At 34.7% G+C, this 17117-nt stretch overlaps 1 protein-coding gene across 9 annotated transcripts in view; it reads right to left on the bottom strand.

Annotated features, from left to right (window-relative positions):
- LOC105422507 (uncharacterized) overlaps positions 1-17034 on the bottom strand; it is a 142987-nt gene extending 125953 nt beyond the window's left edge. Inside the window, exons 1-4 of one of the 9 annotated variants that reach the window (XM_089079573.1) lie at positions 16876-17034; positions 13910-14120; positions 12759-13281; positions 6754-6922 (exon numbers count right to left, since the gene is read on the bottom strand). In XM_089079573.1, coding sequence (XP_088935699.1) covers positions 6754-6760 — 7 coding nt within the window. In that variant the 5' untranslated portion in view covers positions 6761-6922; positions 12759-13281; positions 13910-14120; positions 16876-17034. Of the gene's footprint in view, positions 1-6753; positions 6923-7292; positions 7438-12758; positions 13282-13909 lie in introns of those variants that run through there. The other 8 variants (XM_089079575.1, XM_089079576.1, XM_089079570.1 and 5 more) reach the window with 8 other exon arrangements.
- Positions 17035-17117: the final 83 nt, after the last annotated feature.

Below are 17117 nucleotides of genomic sequence, written 5' to 3'. Positions count from 1 at the left end.
ACCGAGTATCTTTAGTAGATTATACACAATGAACGATATATTTATATACTGACTTTACGTACGAGACATTACGTGATAGTAAAATCGTAAAATCGTTTAAAGCTGGTAATTGAGAAAGATAATTAGATATATAATATCAATTCTATTTAATTATAATAAAAGGAATTAATGAATTAAAAAAATTTGCTTCTTTCGTTCTCTATCGTTTTTAATTTTAAAATATTCGAAAATATTGTAATTATCACGTAAAATATTCGAAAATATTGTAATTATACGTTATCAAAATTTAAAGCAAAACATTTCCTTTACAATTGCGGAATACAAAAAAAATGTCGGTCGCGTTTGTTAGCATCTTGATTGCGGAAGAAAGTTTAAGTAGGCCGCATTTTGCGGCTGCTGAGATCTAGAACGTACGCAAGAAGGTCACGAATCAATTCTAAAACACATCCTATCGAGCTGGCATATGCAAGGAACTAATCCTGTTTCCGGATTCAAAGGGCAAATAGCAATAACCGATTTATCGATTATTTACAAAGTGGTAAGTCAATTGCGAGCTTTGCTAGACATCGCAAACTTCATCTCGTTGAATTCCAAATTATGATTTTTTTTTTATTAATAATGATATAAATGAAATGAATTTTAGCTTTTAGTTGATTTTCGTTTATTTCAAAGAAAACTTTTATTTTTACTTTTTATTTTTAACTTTTATTTTTCAGTTTTACTTTCAAATCGCTTTCAAATATTTTCTTCAAATATTTAATTTATGATAACATGTACATACAAGTATGTGTGTGTGACCAGCAAATATATATATATAAATGTCCGCAATGTACTGTGCTCAGATTCGTGAGTTTGTTACGTCCAAATGCGAATCAGTCATCTCTATGGGAAAAAAATTATTAGTTTTCCAAGTTATATTTGGCTCTCGAAATCACCGACCATCTCGCGTGCGATGCTTGAATTTTCATGAGAATATTGATCTCTCCTCGCGAATGAAAAGAGGCAAATGCAAGAAGAGGAGAGGAATTGTAAAAATACGGCTTTAAATATTGTTGTTTTGCGCGAGGCACAATCTACGAGAATAATTAAAAATCGTCACTCTTCTAGTGCGCTGAATCTTCCAGATATATCTCTTGGTTCAAACATATACTATAGTGCTACACTGCTACAAAGACAAATAATAAAATGCGCTATTACTAACAAGAATTTAGATATTGATAAATCGGAGTTAATGTAGAAAAATTTTTATACTTAACAATTTCTTAATCAAAGTTACAATATCATTACAAAATAATATTCTGAAGAGATAATTAATAGTATTGTACGCTATTGTATTAGTATGTTATTTACCGACCAACTAAAGGATCATTACCCTCGTCTTACTGATAAGGGTATTCATGACTGATTAGGATTAAATAGTCTTTCGACATACAATGCCAAAAGTTTTCAAGACCAAATTAGTCCCGAACAAACATTACATCTGGCAAATGTGGATAACATAGTCAGCAATGGAATACAGATACGGATTTCGCAGGATAAAACTAAAGGATTATCCTTCTCATTAACACTTACTACTTCCTTCTCGCTATCTCCTCCCGAAACTCCCGTTTGCTTTGAGCGAGCTTAAAGTCCTCTCGATATTCCGGAACTTAAATGAAGTATTTATTAAATTAAACACAGTTCTCATCTCGTTAGAACTTTCATCAAGCAATTAATAAGATTTCTGAAATTTTAATATTATACTGTAGTAGATTCCAAATAAAGTTCTCTCTCTCTCTCTCTCTCTCGTGTATAATGAACCGATATTATACTTTACGTAATAATAATCATGATATAATTACGCAGCAAAAACTTTATCATAAATGCTACCAAACATTTTCCAAAGTCATTAAAATTTGTTAATTACGTTGCGCGCTATGTTCTTCTTATTTAATTACATTTCAGATTGCGTGAAAAAAAATTTATTTTGAAATTTTAATTGACCTGCCCTAAATCCGCGACAGCTTTTAAAACCCGTCATCCTCGGAAAGAAGCATTTAAAGCCCGATAGAGGAAAGTTATGAGCGAGTAATACTTGAAAGTTGCGGGAACTCGTAGAACTAGAGTTGCCTATGGCGAAACGGTATTATTGCATAACTTTGAGTCTGACTCTTTGTTAATAACAGGAGATATTGCATAAGAGTGTTCCTGGAGAATATTGGGAATTCGACACGACTGTACATTGTTTATTATATTAGCTCAATTATTCCGCTTTCTAAAAATTAGATGGTGTAAAGAGAAAGATATATAATTGAGAGGAATTATGTGTTACAAAATATGTTCTATGTATAAAAAATATATTTAGTATATAAAAAATGCAAGGTTAAATAATATGTAATCTATTAATTAATTTTCTAATTAGAACTAAAAATTATGTTAAAATTCTTCTATAATCTAAAGATTATAAATCGGATAGAAATTAATAATAAAACCTCTGGTCCATAATTTTATTTGTAATATCATAATTTGACGAATGCGAATCTTGAACTAATGCGGGATATTAAAGCAGCAGTAATTTTATTATCTCTAAAATGAGAATTGATCACCCACACATCCGTCTCTGTCAGAGGTTTCTTTTCCGTCAACCCGACTCATTCCTCCAAGAAAGATACTAAAGATGATATTATATCTCCACATTTATTCTATAAAATTGATACACGTATGAATATTTCTCGTAGCAATTTCTTAAAATATATTCTTTATATAGATAGCCATGTTAAATATATTAAATTTACTTTAATATTCATTTAAAACTGTGTAATTAAATCAAAAACATAATATTGCAATATGTATGAGCGTACATTACGATTTTAAATATGCAAGAACTAAGCCATTAGCAAAAGTAGGAAAGAAATGCAGTTTTAATAAAAGTAATTTAAATTAAAACGTAAATTACAAGCAGTTCTAGAAACCCTAGAGTTGCAAACATGAAATAAATTTAAAGAAACGTCTTGCGAGCGAAACTTTCTTCTTAACAAATGTAAACAACGTATTACGTCGAAATTATATTCAAATAATTAAAAGTAAAACAAAATAAAAATATTACATCGTAATAAGAAAGTTTCTCTTTTTTTTTTTTTTCATACTGCAGCGTAGTTTTGGAACGTCAACAATTTCAATGTCTCTCTTCAAAGTGCAACTTGTATGATGGAATGCATGCAATAGTAACGTGGATAGTACGCAACTTTACCGTTTATGCAAACGCCTTTTCTGCTGAAATTTCGCGCAATCATGCCCGCGCATTTAAAAGCCGGCGAGACAAATATTTGTGGAACATTTGCACTGCTCTGGGCAAAATATTCATCACAAGAAGATGTAATTAAAGCGATGTAAATTCGCGTGCATACCGCCGTTTATATTATAACGTGACAAAAACAACGGAAACAATTTATCCTCCATGTGAACGGCCTCTCAACTGCCTCTCAACTGTGTATTATCAGAGATAATTCATTATCAAGTCTGTGATCTGTAATACGTTTTCCGAACCAATGACAATGCGCTGAATAAACGTAATGTAAAGAGAGATGTACGATGGTATAAGTGAGATATACTCATCAACTTTATTAAGCACATAGGCTAGTGATTCTATATTAAAATCACTTGTGTATACTTAATTACTTATTAATTTAATATTAATTACATATTATCTCACAGTATAATATCACGCGATCAAAACTGCTATACGTGTTTTTTAATTTTTTATTTCAATTTCGAGAGGCAATAGAAAGCAAGGGAAGGCTTAGCGTATCTCAATCGGTTTATAATGAACATCCGTGCAATTGTGTATCGCACAGTCCGACTGTCGAAAGATTCAAAGTGGCTGTTAATTCGGGTTCACGTCACGCGTTCATACGATAGAAAGCAGGCGAAACGATTTATGGATGAGTACATGCAAGCTGGGATCCGCTATCAAGATAATTCAGTATCGGATTTGCGATAACCGTGTACCGTTTGCGACATACACTTACACACACACACACACACACACACACACACACACACACAAATAACCGTCACATAAGGGTGATAGTTAATCGTGGGATCAGTCGCACAGAGATTTGCACTTCGCATCAGCCGATACGCAGCTGAGGCAGCTAAAAGCTAATTGCTGTACTTAGCGGCATGTACTTGTGCGCTTTTTACATAAAAATTAGTCGATTATTAATTTCCATGTATGTTCACTTGAGACTAATTAAAATCATTTAAACTATTGGCTTTACTCGTTTAATATTTAAAAAAATTAGAATATAAAATTTCTTTCACATTTGGATAATGATCATTTCAATAAAATATTTTTATCAACATTTAGTTGGTCAAATCAACATCGCATTGCCTTCTTAACACATAAATTTACCTATCATAATAAATATTTAGTGATGTGACGATACTTGCAAATCATTTTCTAATATTTCAATCGCAAGATACGTCAATGAAAATTTTAAAAAAGTATGTAATCGTCACTATCCTGTCATTTAATTTCAGATTTGTCGAATTTTGCGATTGCCACATGGGGCCAATTGAGCGAGGAGGACTTTAATTATAATAGACAGAGACAAGATTCGATTAGCATGCTCCGGGACGCATCTTGGATCGTACCTCCAGTTACTTCATATTCGATTATTCGACACAGTCCGACATTAGGAATGAACATAATTGAACAAATATCTGTTGTTCATTAATTTTATACAATTTCATTAACTTCTATTTTCATAAAATAACTTTATAAAGTAAGTAACTTGGGATAAAATAGCAAAGTATCAACATACCAATAAGAATTTCCTTCGAGTAGAAACAATTCATTTCCACAGTTTCAAACATTTCAAAGAAATTCTTTAGCAGTTCCTTAACAGTACCAGAAACAAGTTTGCACGGTGTGTTATTTGATTTGATTCTATTATGCAGAATTTTATCCATCAGTTTCCCAATACGTTCAAAATTTTGTCTCTAATTTTTCCTTTCCTACTTCATAATTACTAATTAGTGTCGTATTAACAAAACATTGTTGCAAATTATCGTTCTAACAAAGCCTACTGCGTAACTCAAATAGCTTGCTTTTATGAATAATGAATGGCTATTTGGCTAATGATTTACTTCTTAATTAGTGGATGATTACCCAAAGTCAAATTTTTTTATCTATTTTATAAAAGTAATTATCATAAATTCCAAAGGTACTTTGCGGTCAAAGCTTTAAGATCGGGAATGACCAACGATTTTCAACGTCACTGAAATGTTGAATTTAATTTTATGTGAACGCACTATCAGCTAATTAGGTTGCAATGCAAAACAGCTGTTACTCTATGGCCACGTAATGCTTGCTCCTGGATTCGCTTTTCGCAGAACCAACGTGAAATTCCGGAAATTTTCACGGAGTTGCCGCCGGGGACTTTGATACATACTTCCGGGAGCGCATAAACCACCAAAGGGTGTAATCCACTAACCATGTGCATACTCATCACTGATCGCGATACTGCCGTCACTTTGCATTTTAAGTGATATTTCGATAGCACGTAAAATATAATTCTGAGAACTAGATAATATAGTATCTGCTCATATCTAGTGCCATTTTATAAGTAATTTACAATATTATCTTTATTATTCGAATTAATAATAAAAATAATATTATAATTATAGAATAATATAATATCATCCGAATAGATTAAATTAAAATATCTTTCGCAATATTAACATTGATTTATTTTGGAAAAATAATAAATATTTAAAATATTCATGTACAATTTTTTTTAATCGCACACGTCTTTTACGTGAAATACTTCTATGTCAATAGAGAAAGGAATATTCGGAACAAAATGGCGCTATTAAAAATGATTTCACGCGAGTATTAAAGCTTTCAAACTTTTCAGAGCAAAATATTTGGATAACAAAATGAAAATTCAAATGATGGAAGTTCTATTGTAATCGATACTCTTTTATTATTACGTAATGTGAAATAATTTTTAAATCATGTGAAGCGATAGAGAATTCGCAAAAATAAAATTGTAAAGAAGTCGCTTACTGTAACTGGTTACACGGTTAAATTTTGCATATGCTTTCCCAATACACTCAATCCATACTGATATAAGCTGGCACCGAATTTAATTGTAAGCCGCACATGGAGAAAGATTTTTATCGGCGTTATTAAACTGCGCGCCGCAAAATTTATTTGCACGAGAAATGAATCGTTATTCAATGTAATTCATCAAATCGCCTGTCCATAAAACAGCGAAGTGAACTTGTGCACACGTACGGTCACCGCTCGTTTGGTTTTCGCATTCACGCGTGTCTCCTGGGACACGGTTACGTCGACAAAGTAGTCAAGCGTGTTTTTGATTGCTTGTCTCGCTGCTCGACTACGTCAACCATCTGTTTTTTAAACAAAAAATAGAATTCCCAAATGTCTAATAAATTACTTGCGGTCAGAAATAACGTTTTTTGAAAATGTAGCACGTACCTACGACCGAATTATATTCTCGTAATTTCCTGCGGAATTGGACAAATCACAGCGGAACTCGCGCATAAATAATCGCATACGATATTTTATTTATTTACATCGTGCGATAATGTTTTTCTTTAATTGCTGCAAATCGCAGTGAAATAATCGCAATAAATAATTGCATAGAACACTTTACTTCATTTGTGTCGCGATAATATTTTCTTCAATAATTTTACTCGCGACGCATGTGTGATAAAAATGGTTTAAATTAAGACAATACTCACTCTTCATGCCGAGTGATGATCGCACCTTCCCTCGATGCTCGTTTTATGATTTATTCTTTGTTGCACGATATCGATGATGTCCGAGAAGGAATTTCGTGACACTTCTACGCGGCGTATTATTTTTGACATGAAAGGTGAACAACGCAGATCACGAGTTTCACGACACTTCCTAAAAACAACAATAGATTATAATTTTTTAAAATTGCAATTATAAAGTAAAATTATGTTATTCAAGTCACAATATTCAAATTCAATTTCAAATTAACATAAAATAAAATAACAGAAATTATACAAATTTGAACTACACAATTAAAATGTCTGAACAACAATATAAATATTACATAAAAAGATATATATATTTTATAATATTTAAATAATCAAACATAACAAAGTAAATTTGCTATAACCTGATTATTATAGCGCCTTGGTTTAAATAATATTTATTTTTTGCATTAGTTATGTTTAATTAAATATAAAAAAATTCAAACTTTGTTGTGAACATTTCTAATATAGTATTTAACGACGTATACATATCGTACATTTTATGCAGTCTGAAAGTTAGACAGCAGTTATTCTAGTTTCGTTTTCAAAATATATCTCCATTAGTATTTATCATCTGTGTTTTCTTTCCTTTTGCACTTACATGTATCACTTTACGTTTGATATCAAGGGAACACGTTATTAAAAACTTTTTTCAAATGTCAGATCGAGATCACATAGATAATATGTAGGTGAAGTTGCGAGAGATAGCTTGGGTTAGCGTGATATGTGCGTGTCGTATCGGAGCGCAGAAATCGGGGTTAAAGCGATACGATAAGCACCTCAGAAATAGCAGACTTTGTAGCAGTTGGCCGCGAACAGAACGTGTAATATACACACACATATATATATATATATATATATATATATATATATACACATATATATATATATATATATATATATATATATATATACATCTAGAAAGAGATATAGAAAAGATATAGAAAATCGGACATCATTATAGTTCCGTATACTCAGAAAAGAAAAATTGAAGCCACATCAAAAGCCAGCTTTCAACTGGCTACTCGTTTTAACGAAGCAATCAATGTTCCGTAGAGTTTACTTAACGAAATATGTCAAAACGATAAAGATTAAAGTTACAAGTTTTTTGTTTCTTCTCTCTGTTTTTCTCAGCGAAATTATAAAAAGAGCGAAATTATGAAAGTGCGCTGGAAAATTATTTTGTAAAAAGTGAAAGAAATCGCCTTTTTTCCCAAATATTGGTATTCTAATATTTGCTATTGTTTAAAATAAATTCCATCTAAATAAATAGTCGATTATTAAAATAATTCTCTTTTAAATATTACGTTGCCTTTTATAATTTTGTAAAACAGTAGTACAGTTTTGAATTTGTATTTCGTTTTCCAAAATATTCTGTACGTGCCATCGCAAGCATCACGCAATCATTCGATTCCATCTAATCACGAGCTTCAGTCAGAGAGTTTATCTGATTTCCAGCGGCCAAAGAGCTCGTAAAAATTTTATTCCTTTGTCCAGGGAGAGAAAAATTTTTCCCGTGGGGATCGGCAGCGTCTGCCACTGATAAGTAGGCAGTGGAAGAGAACTCCATCGAGATTCTCCCTTTGTTTTTCTTTTTCGACGGTGCTTCGCAAAATTTACGAGGATTACGTCGAGTCATTTTCGAGTTTCCCGCCGGGACGTAAAGCCGCATCGTAAATTGGGATACTGTCCTCGAATTCCGGTCCCGAAAGGCGATGGAGGCAAAGTCTAACGCCGGAGGGGGGCGTTATCGAATTTAGAGCCTCCTTACTCCTTTATAAGGCGTGAGAAAAGAGAAATATGCCGTATTACGATGATAATATCGCGAATTTAGATTAACGTTCGTTCGGCTGGCTACGTGTGCACGAATATATTTATTGGCAATGCAAAAAAGTATTGCATATAAATTCCCGAATATCCGCTACGTATGCAATGCGGCTCATACATGTAAAACAAGATGCGCAAACTTTTTTTCAAGTTTACGTTGGAAACGTCGGCATGTCCCGAGTCGTCGAGGGCGCGGCTTGTTACAAGAATCGCAGACAGGAAGTTTGGCCGCATCGCTGCTGTTCGTGCTGTCGTGGCGTATTTACGCGTTCGCCGAAAAAATTTTGTCGTGAGGGATACGACGGGAGACGCCGACGAAAACTGCGAGGTAAGCTGGATTTCGGGGTTGAACGGCAAAAAACCGAGATAGAAGCTGCCTGATATTCGACTACCACCGGGGTATCGCGCTGATAACAGAAACAGCGATGATTAAGTGAGAAGAGATGAACGGGAGAAGGAAAGAGAGAAGGAAAAGATATCGAAAAGAAAGTACGTGAAAGGGGGAAGAGGGGGGGGGGATAGTTCAAGAGATGCGTTTCTAAACTCGACATTGATCGGTGATATCGGGCAATGGACACGATGCGTCAGGGTGCCGGTCAAGACACGGAAAAGTCGGACGGCGATGAGAGTTCACGGAGAACAGACTGGCAAATTTATGGAACATGGCGGCCTCTCCCGAAGTTGGAGATTTATCGGACTGATAGTTACAAGAGCGAAACGACGCGACGACGCCCGCGCGCGCCCTCGAAAACTTCTGCCACGTAAAAATATTTTCACCCGAGAGACGGAGCGGAGCCCGAGCAAAACGAACCACGAAGACGAAGAAAGAACGGTCCCCTGTAAGACAGAGACGTCGATGCTGCGGTCAAGACGTCGAAAAGTCGACGGACGAGAGTTTGCTGAGGCGAGATTTATGGATTATCGCCGAAGCGTTCGAGATTTATCGGACAAACCGAACGCGGAGTTGTTGAAGAGAGGTTTCCGTCTCTCAAAAATGAAATTGCACGCTCAACGAAAACACGTTTTGCTGTGAGACAAATAAAAAAACCTACGTGCTACTGCACGTAGCACGTGTCTGACGTAAGCGCGATTCTAAAAGGAAGGGCTAATAAGAGAATGAGATCGCGATACAGGAAGCCACGATGTGATTGCGAAGAGATGAAGCCTCTGTGTAAATCAGGAAAGTCGAAAGAATTTATGCGCACGTGGTAGCAAAGAGTTACGTAATAAAAACGTCAAAGTTTAAGATTTATCGGATCCAGAAACGAAAGAAACGTCTTACGAGGAACTTCCCCGTATCGACCTTTTTCGCGTAGAAGCAGTATTTTTACGCAATGGAAAAAAAGAGGACTGAGAGATCGGGAGGATTCGAACAAATCCGTCGTGCCGGCGCTCCTATCACGATGTGACACAGAAAAAAATGAAACAGACTTCCAACGCTCTCTTGTAAGATTTACAAGAGTGATTGCGAAGAAATTTCGTGACGAATCTACCAAAGTTCGCGATTTATCGATGGAAAGAAGGAAAGAAGGACCAGCACTGCTGAAAATTCTACAGTGAGATGCCTTTAATCTCTCAAAGTTAACGATATTTAAATAAGAAGAGAAAAAAAATGCCAAATATTTTTGCAAAAGAATTGAAACTTACGATCATAGAATATTATCTATAAATCAAACATATTTTTTCTGAAATAAATTTTACTGAATAAAAAATTAAAAAAATATAATATAAAAAAAGTTATTAAATGTTATTTCTATAAATAAATCTTTTACAAGATATTTCTTTTTTGTGTCTTCGAATGTACCTAAATTTGTTTAATTATTTTATACTTAAATGTTCTTAAAACGGTAAGTTGATAAATTAATCAGTATATCGGATATCGATATTCCTAATTAGCCTTATTTAACGCTCATTCGAAGATTTGAGCAATCAACGTTTCTCTTTTTATCTTTATGCGCGTGACGGACTCGTATTACAATGTCAAGAAAACGACGATATCTTTGGGAAAGATTCTTAGAAGCGACAGAAGAGAAATCTTATGACGAAAGTGCGAAAGTTCAAGACTTATCGAACCGGCAATAAAAGAATCAACGTGGCTGATCTCTGAAAAGTATTTCACAGCATACAATAACTTCTCTTGCTCTTCTTACTTCCATGAATATTTTCAGATGAAAGTACAAGGTAGAAGAAAGAGAAGAAGAAGAAGAGAAACAAGATCGTAAAGTACAGGATAAGTAATAAAATTTTGAATAAGAGGCTAGATGGTGAAGCAGATGGGCAAACATATTGTGAATAAAATTTTCATGCATATAGTATAAATATGAGGTTCTTCACTATAATGTATGTATATAATATAGAAAAGAAACAATATTTAAAAAATACATACATATATACATGAATATTACCTATTTAAAAATACAATGCTCTATATTTTATTTAATCTTAAATATTTGATAAAAATATTCTAAAAGAACTGCACATGAAAAACATTGAAAAAAATTTGCGTACTTGTTGATTAATGAGAGAATAATAGTTAACAATATGAAATGTAAACAAACTAATATAAACTACATGTTATTAATAAATCGCACGTTATTTGTATGTGCACATGTATGTTCTACTTTGTAGGAAACTATTTTTTAATAATTTCCATAAATTCATAAAATACTGCATTTTTATCAATATTTTTAATTTGGCAATTTTATAGAAAATTATTTTTTAATAATTTCCATAAATTTACAAAATGCTATATTTTTGTTGACATTTTAATTTGTTATACTTCATTTACAAAAATAATATTTTTAATCAAAAAATTAAAAGATGGATAAATTTTTTTAATGTCGATCATATTGACATGAAAGCAATGCTGCAATCTTCCTTCTCTCTCTCTCTCTCTCTCTCTCTCTCTCTCTCTCTCTCTTCTCTTTTCTCTGTTCTATAGTACAACATGCGGACAGCTATACTTTCCAACAACAATGTCGACAGAAACGAGCAACGAAAAAATGAAAGAAGTGAAGGAAAAAGGCTTGATGAAAGAGAACACGAGAATGTGTGCGGAAGAATAGGCTGAGCAACAACACAGCGAGAGTGCAGAAGCGGATTTATTCGGAAGAGGGTGTAAAAGGATCGACGCGGGATCGGCAGATTGTGGGAATTTCCGGTTCTCTAGCATCCGCGATACTTATCGTACGGTAAAATCAGCGATATACAGCAGCGTGAAACCAACGTTCCATTTACACAACGTCGCACAAATTTCCAAGATTTTCCGCCGAATAATCGAACAAAGTCGCGCGGCGGATTTATCCGCTCCGGATTTATAGATAAAGCTGACGCATAAATGAAGTACTTTTCCTAAAGATAATGTAGTAAAATAATATCTTAAAGTAGTAGTGTATATAGTGTTATTCTGATTAAAATTAACTAATTAAGTAAAGCAGAAACTTAACTTTGTGTTCTTCTTGAAATATAGAAAAATCAAAAAATATAAAAATCATAAGGAAAATCATAGAAAAATGACATATTAATTTTTATAGATTAAACTCATATATATATTTATAGATTAAACTCAAATCTTAAAAGATTGTTGTTAACATTTCTTATGAGCTAAGCATCTAATTCTTATTTATTGTTAGTTTAGAAAAATTAGCAACTCATCACCTTATCTTCCTTTCTGATATATACAAAATATACATGTAAAGATATTCAAAATATAACTAATAACAATAAACATAAACTTTTTCTTATATTTTTTACTTAATTACATATTTATAACAGTCATAAAATTCATTCTACTTCGTCTCGTGTTCAACAGCGTGGTTTTCCTCAAGTTCCGTTGGATATAATGCCTCCAAGCAAGAATAGCAAGAGAAAAGTAAGAATTTATATGCTCTCGTACATTGGTTTCTTGAACAAATATATTCTGGCGTGAACCAAGAAGAACTCATGACATTGTCTTTGTAGAAAATATTTTCGCGCGGTAACTATTTTCCATGTTTTCGTATAAATAAGCAAAAGTTATATCACTATGATATAACTTAATGACATCTTAAAAAATTAATATATTTCTTAATAAAATTAATAAAAAATATTCTTAAGTAATAGAAATAAATTATTCGTAGATACATCGTAATAATTACCTTCAATAATTCTCAATGATCCATGATGTCCCACGATAGAATTAATCGATGGTATCGCACTTAAAATTTCGCTGTTAATCCCGAGCATATCACTAAAACTCACGAAATTAATGCAGGCACGTCAAACGGTTCGAAGGACCGGCAGTGTTCGTCCAAAATAAATATCCTCACAAATTTCTTCGCGTTTGCGATTTTTAAGGATATGAGAAACGCACTAAAACCTTCAAGAGTCTCTCAATTATCTCACGGACCATCATCTTGTTAGTTTTGTCGCGTCGCAGAATGTCCGCAAAAATCGAGAAAACCTTCCGCAGGAGTATTATCCCAAGGAACCCGCGGAGTTATCCTTTATCACCGTGCATTATCCTTTACTATCTATTAACGGAATATCGAGGGTCGCCCTCGAGACGCGCCACTGTTCGCGCACCTTTTAATTCTTGCTGTCAATGTTCTCTCGCTGTTTTATTCCGGTCACGCTCACACCATTCGACCTCCTAGTTCTCCCCCATGCGACGTACAGTTGCTACGTGTGGAAAGTAATAGGGACATATTAAAATGGCCGCCCTTAATAACCATCGATTTCACTAACAATCGCGAACCACGTCGATAGCAAATTTATTAAAGATAGCTTGGAACGCGACGCCCGTTCTCATCGATAGTGATTATATTACCGATATATTATCTCGATGTAAAAAAAGAGATAAAAATATTCTGCAAAATATCCACAGCAAATATATTTGATAAAACTTGACAGATTAATTATGTGAAAATTTCAAAATATTCATAATTATTATGTCTATAAATTATAGAAAATTATTACACATTCATATCCTTTATTTACGAATTTAATCGCTTTTAATAAACATTTAATCATCAAAAGAAGATATATATAATTAATATTAATAATCGTTATTTGCAAATATTAGATGTGCGAAATTATATATGAATATATTTTGTTCAACATTAATATAACGGTAGAAATTAGAATATTATATTTTGCAAATATCCATTTATGCTTTACAGCGATATAAGTACTAATAATACTATATCATATCTATTTAATTTTTCGCATAACATAAAAAATAATAATTAATCAAACATTAAATGATAAAAAATAATAATGACAATAATACGATACATAATTCACTCACGTACAATTTTCCTTTAAATACGCAAAAATGTCAATAAAAATAACAACAATGACAAAACATCTGCGAAAAATCACGACCGTCACTTTTTCGTTTAAACCACAAATGAAAGTATTGATTGTAGTGCGAGAGCGCACACACAAGTGATACATTATCTTGAAAGGCGAACGAGAATCACGATTGTTTTCAGCGATGTTGTGAACAGCGAAGTATCCTTAAAAGAATCCGGAGTTCAAAGAGAGACTCTCATCGAAGAATTCACAAGGATCCCTCTTTGATCGACGGCAGACAAGTGGACTCATATGGCCGACCGAAAGAAAACCCAAGTTCGATGAAAGCCAATACGCTGTCTTCGATCGATATTATGTGTATATGTATACTTTATATATATATTGAGATGCACATTTTATATATATATATCTATAATATAATATATATATATATAATAGTTTCAACTTTCCCTAGTCTGCTATATTTATATCAAACCCGTGCATGGATCTGATTCTTATTCTTATTATTTTTAATCTTAAATTAAGTTATCTTCCTTTTATTTTTCCTTAATCTTTTTTGCATTATCATTTATAAGAAACATGTACAATGTCAAATATATGTGAGGATCCGCTGTGTATTGAGTTCTGATAGGCTCCCAAAGGACCATGAAAATCAATCATCCCTACACGAAATTCACGAGAAATGAAAATGGATAATTCTGATGTCTCCTAATTACATGTACACGTATATATAGGTATGTAGATATACACGGTACTAGTTTTTCTAAATAAAAAGAGAATAAGTATTTGTTTAATCACTAGACGCTTTAACGTTGCCAGCTTTCATGCATTTGACTACAATGGCTCCTTTGAAATTCGTAAATTTAAGCAATGAATACGTTAATACGTTCATCGAGCGCAAACGATCATAGCTTCCCGCATCCGCTTCCATTAAATACCGCCTTTATACGCATTCGCGATGAATGGAACACGTCCCGAGTATGTCGCACGAGCTTTCTAAATCGCGCAAAATTGTTTGACGAGCATTCAAATTTTATCGCGTGGTTAGTAGTCGCGCTGTTTCCAATCAACCATTAACGATTCCTTGTCGCTCAACGTGTCACATTTTATCGCCCAGTAACATATCGCTCTCATCGCAAGCCACAACTTGTACCGCACGTGCATCCTAGCTGTATAAACGAATTACTGTCTATCTTTAAATAATGGATGAAAATGCGCTATTCGACGGAATGCGGATCGAAGGATATCCCGCTTGCGGTGGGATAAACGGGAACTTTACACAAGAATAAAGCGACCCGGCCCGGGATCCGCTCCAAGTTGGCACATATCCTGTTTTACCTAAGGCATACCTCCAGAGATTACTCTCCAGAAACGAGCGCGGAAATGTTCCGGACTCTTCTGCCGGAAATACAGCTGTGACCCTAAAGGGAATGTATAGCGCGGGTTTGAAACATCCGTCAGATCCTTCAGAACGCGACGTCACTCCGGGGGAATGAGGTCCTTCGAGACTCCGTAAGGAAATGCGGTGCGCATTTTTCAAAGGATTAAAACATAAAGAGAGAAAGAAAGAGAGAGAGAGAGAGAGAGAGAGAGAGAGAGAGAGGCCAACTACTATACCGCGACACATCTTGGAAAACCTCCGACAGGGGAACCGCGAAATAACGTGAATTTTTCAAGAATGCTTCGGCCGCAAGAGTGTTACAACTTACGAGAATGCTATTCATGAGGCCGACGTTATTTCTAGCGTATACAGACGTATATATAGTGATTTTGCATGTCACATTTAGCGGAATAAAGCCGTGAAAGCGGAAGTACGAAGGAACCTTGAAACAATTTTAATTATGATAAGTAAATAAGTGAACGTAATAAAGTTACATTGTTTTAAAAGTATCTAATAATATCAGAAACGACTGGGAAATTACATGATATAAATATATATATATATATAAATAACTCCGTGAGTATTTTGCCATTAAAAGCCGAACAAACAGTTTATTTTCTATCCGTCTGTAAATCTTTCAATTCCACGAAATTTGCACGCCACTGTCGGCAACAGAAAATAATTAAACTAGGAACGTTATTCTTAATGAACGGAGTAATAAATTAGAGGTATATGTTCCCGAAATCTTGATGCCATCGGCAAAGTGACGCGTTATTATAGCGGTTAATGTAGCGCGCTAACCGTCGAGATAAAAAGATCCCGAAACCTGCACCGTGAAGGTCAGCGGTGGTGCGGGCACACTTGACCTGGTTGCGACGAGCGTAGCGCCGACAGACAGGCGTCAGAGAGCGCAAAATTGCAACGCAAATACTCGAATTCGCTGTCGTAGACACATCACTTCTAATTTCGTCGACGGCTTCGTACTACGACTGTCGCACTACTACTGGCAAATCACACGAAAGAGATCGCAAAGGGAACCGCGTTGAAAACGATCATTATCTCAAGTAGGATGATCGTTTTCAACGATCTCTCTGCATTACGATCCAACGATGATAGTCGAACATGTACGTAAATATTCTGTCATAATAAGTGCTGTCACTTGAAACGAATCATTTGTGAGAAGCAAACTGTCGGATCTGTCGATAAAAGCTCGCCTCTGAAAATAGGAGCTATCATTTAGAAACGCTAATTAAGTTCGAGCCGTATGTTATATTCCAAGTTATATCCTTTCACTGCCAGTCAATCCGATCATCGATAAATTCTATCGTCGTATGAGATGTATCCCCTAAAAATCACTCAAAACTATCTGACTTAAACACGTATGCGAGAGCTTCACGGTCGCAATTAGGATCTGACAGAAAATCCCCCCCCCATTTTTTTCCGCCACGAAAAGTCGCGGAACACGATGCGAGAAATCACCCCTATGATTTGAAAGCATGAGCACCGTACTCGAAATACGACTGGGCGACCCCAGTTTTCTTATGAGGAGCGTAAAGGGAAGGGAAAAACGAGGGCACCTCTTTCGGCAGTGCTCTTTGGCCGCGGGCGCGCTACTACTGCCGAGGTCTCTCCCTCGTAGGGCTAATGCACAGAGGGATCCCGCTCGAGGGGTTGACCCAGTTAAGAGTGGAGTCAGGACCCGAGATTGCGCGGTACGGACGCGTCCACGTCGCGGTACGTACTGAGCCGTTACCGCGTTATGTACGGTCTCTCTTTCTCTCTTCCTCCGACTAAAGCTGCGCGCGGTAAGGCCGCGAGG

The sequence above is a fragment of the Pogonomyrmex barbatus genome, unplaced genomic scaffold, assembly GCF_055798465.1.
Source record: "Pogonomyrmex barbatus isolate J1 unplaced genomic scaffold, ASM5579846v1 scaffold3, whole genome shotgun sequence".
Classification (NCBI taxonomy): domain Eukaryota; kingdom Metazoa; phylum Arthropoda; class Insecta; order Hymenoptera; family Formicidae; genus Pogonomyrmex; species Pogonomyrmex barbatus.
This window is presented reverse-complemented; position numbering and strand designations above follow the sequence as displayed.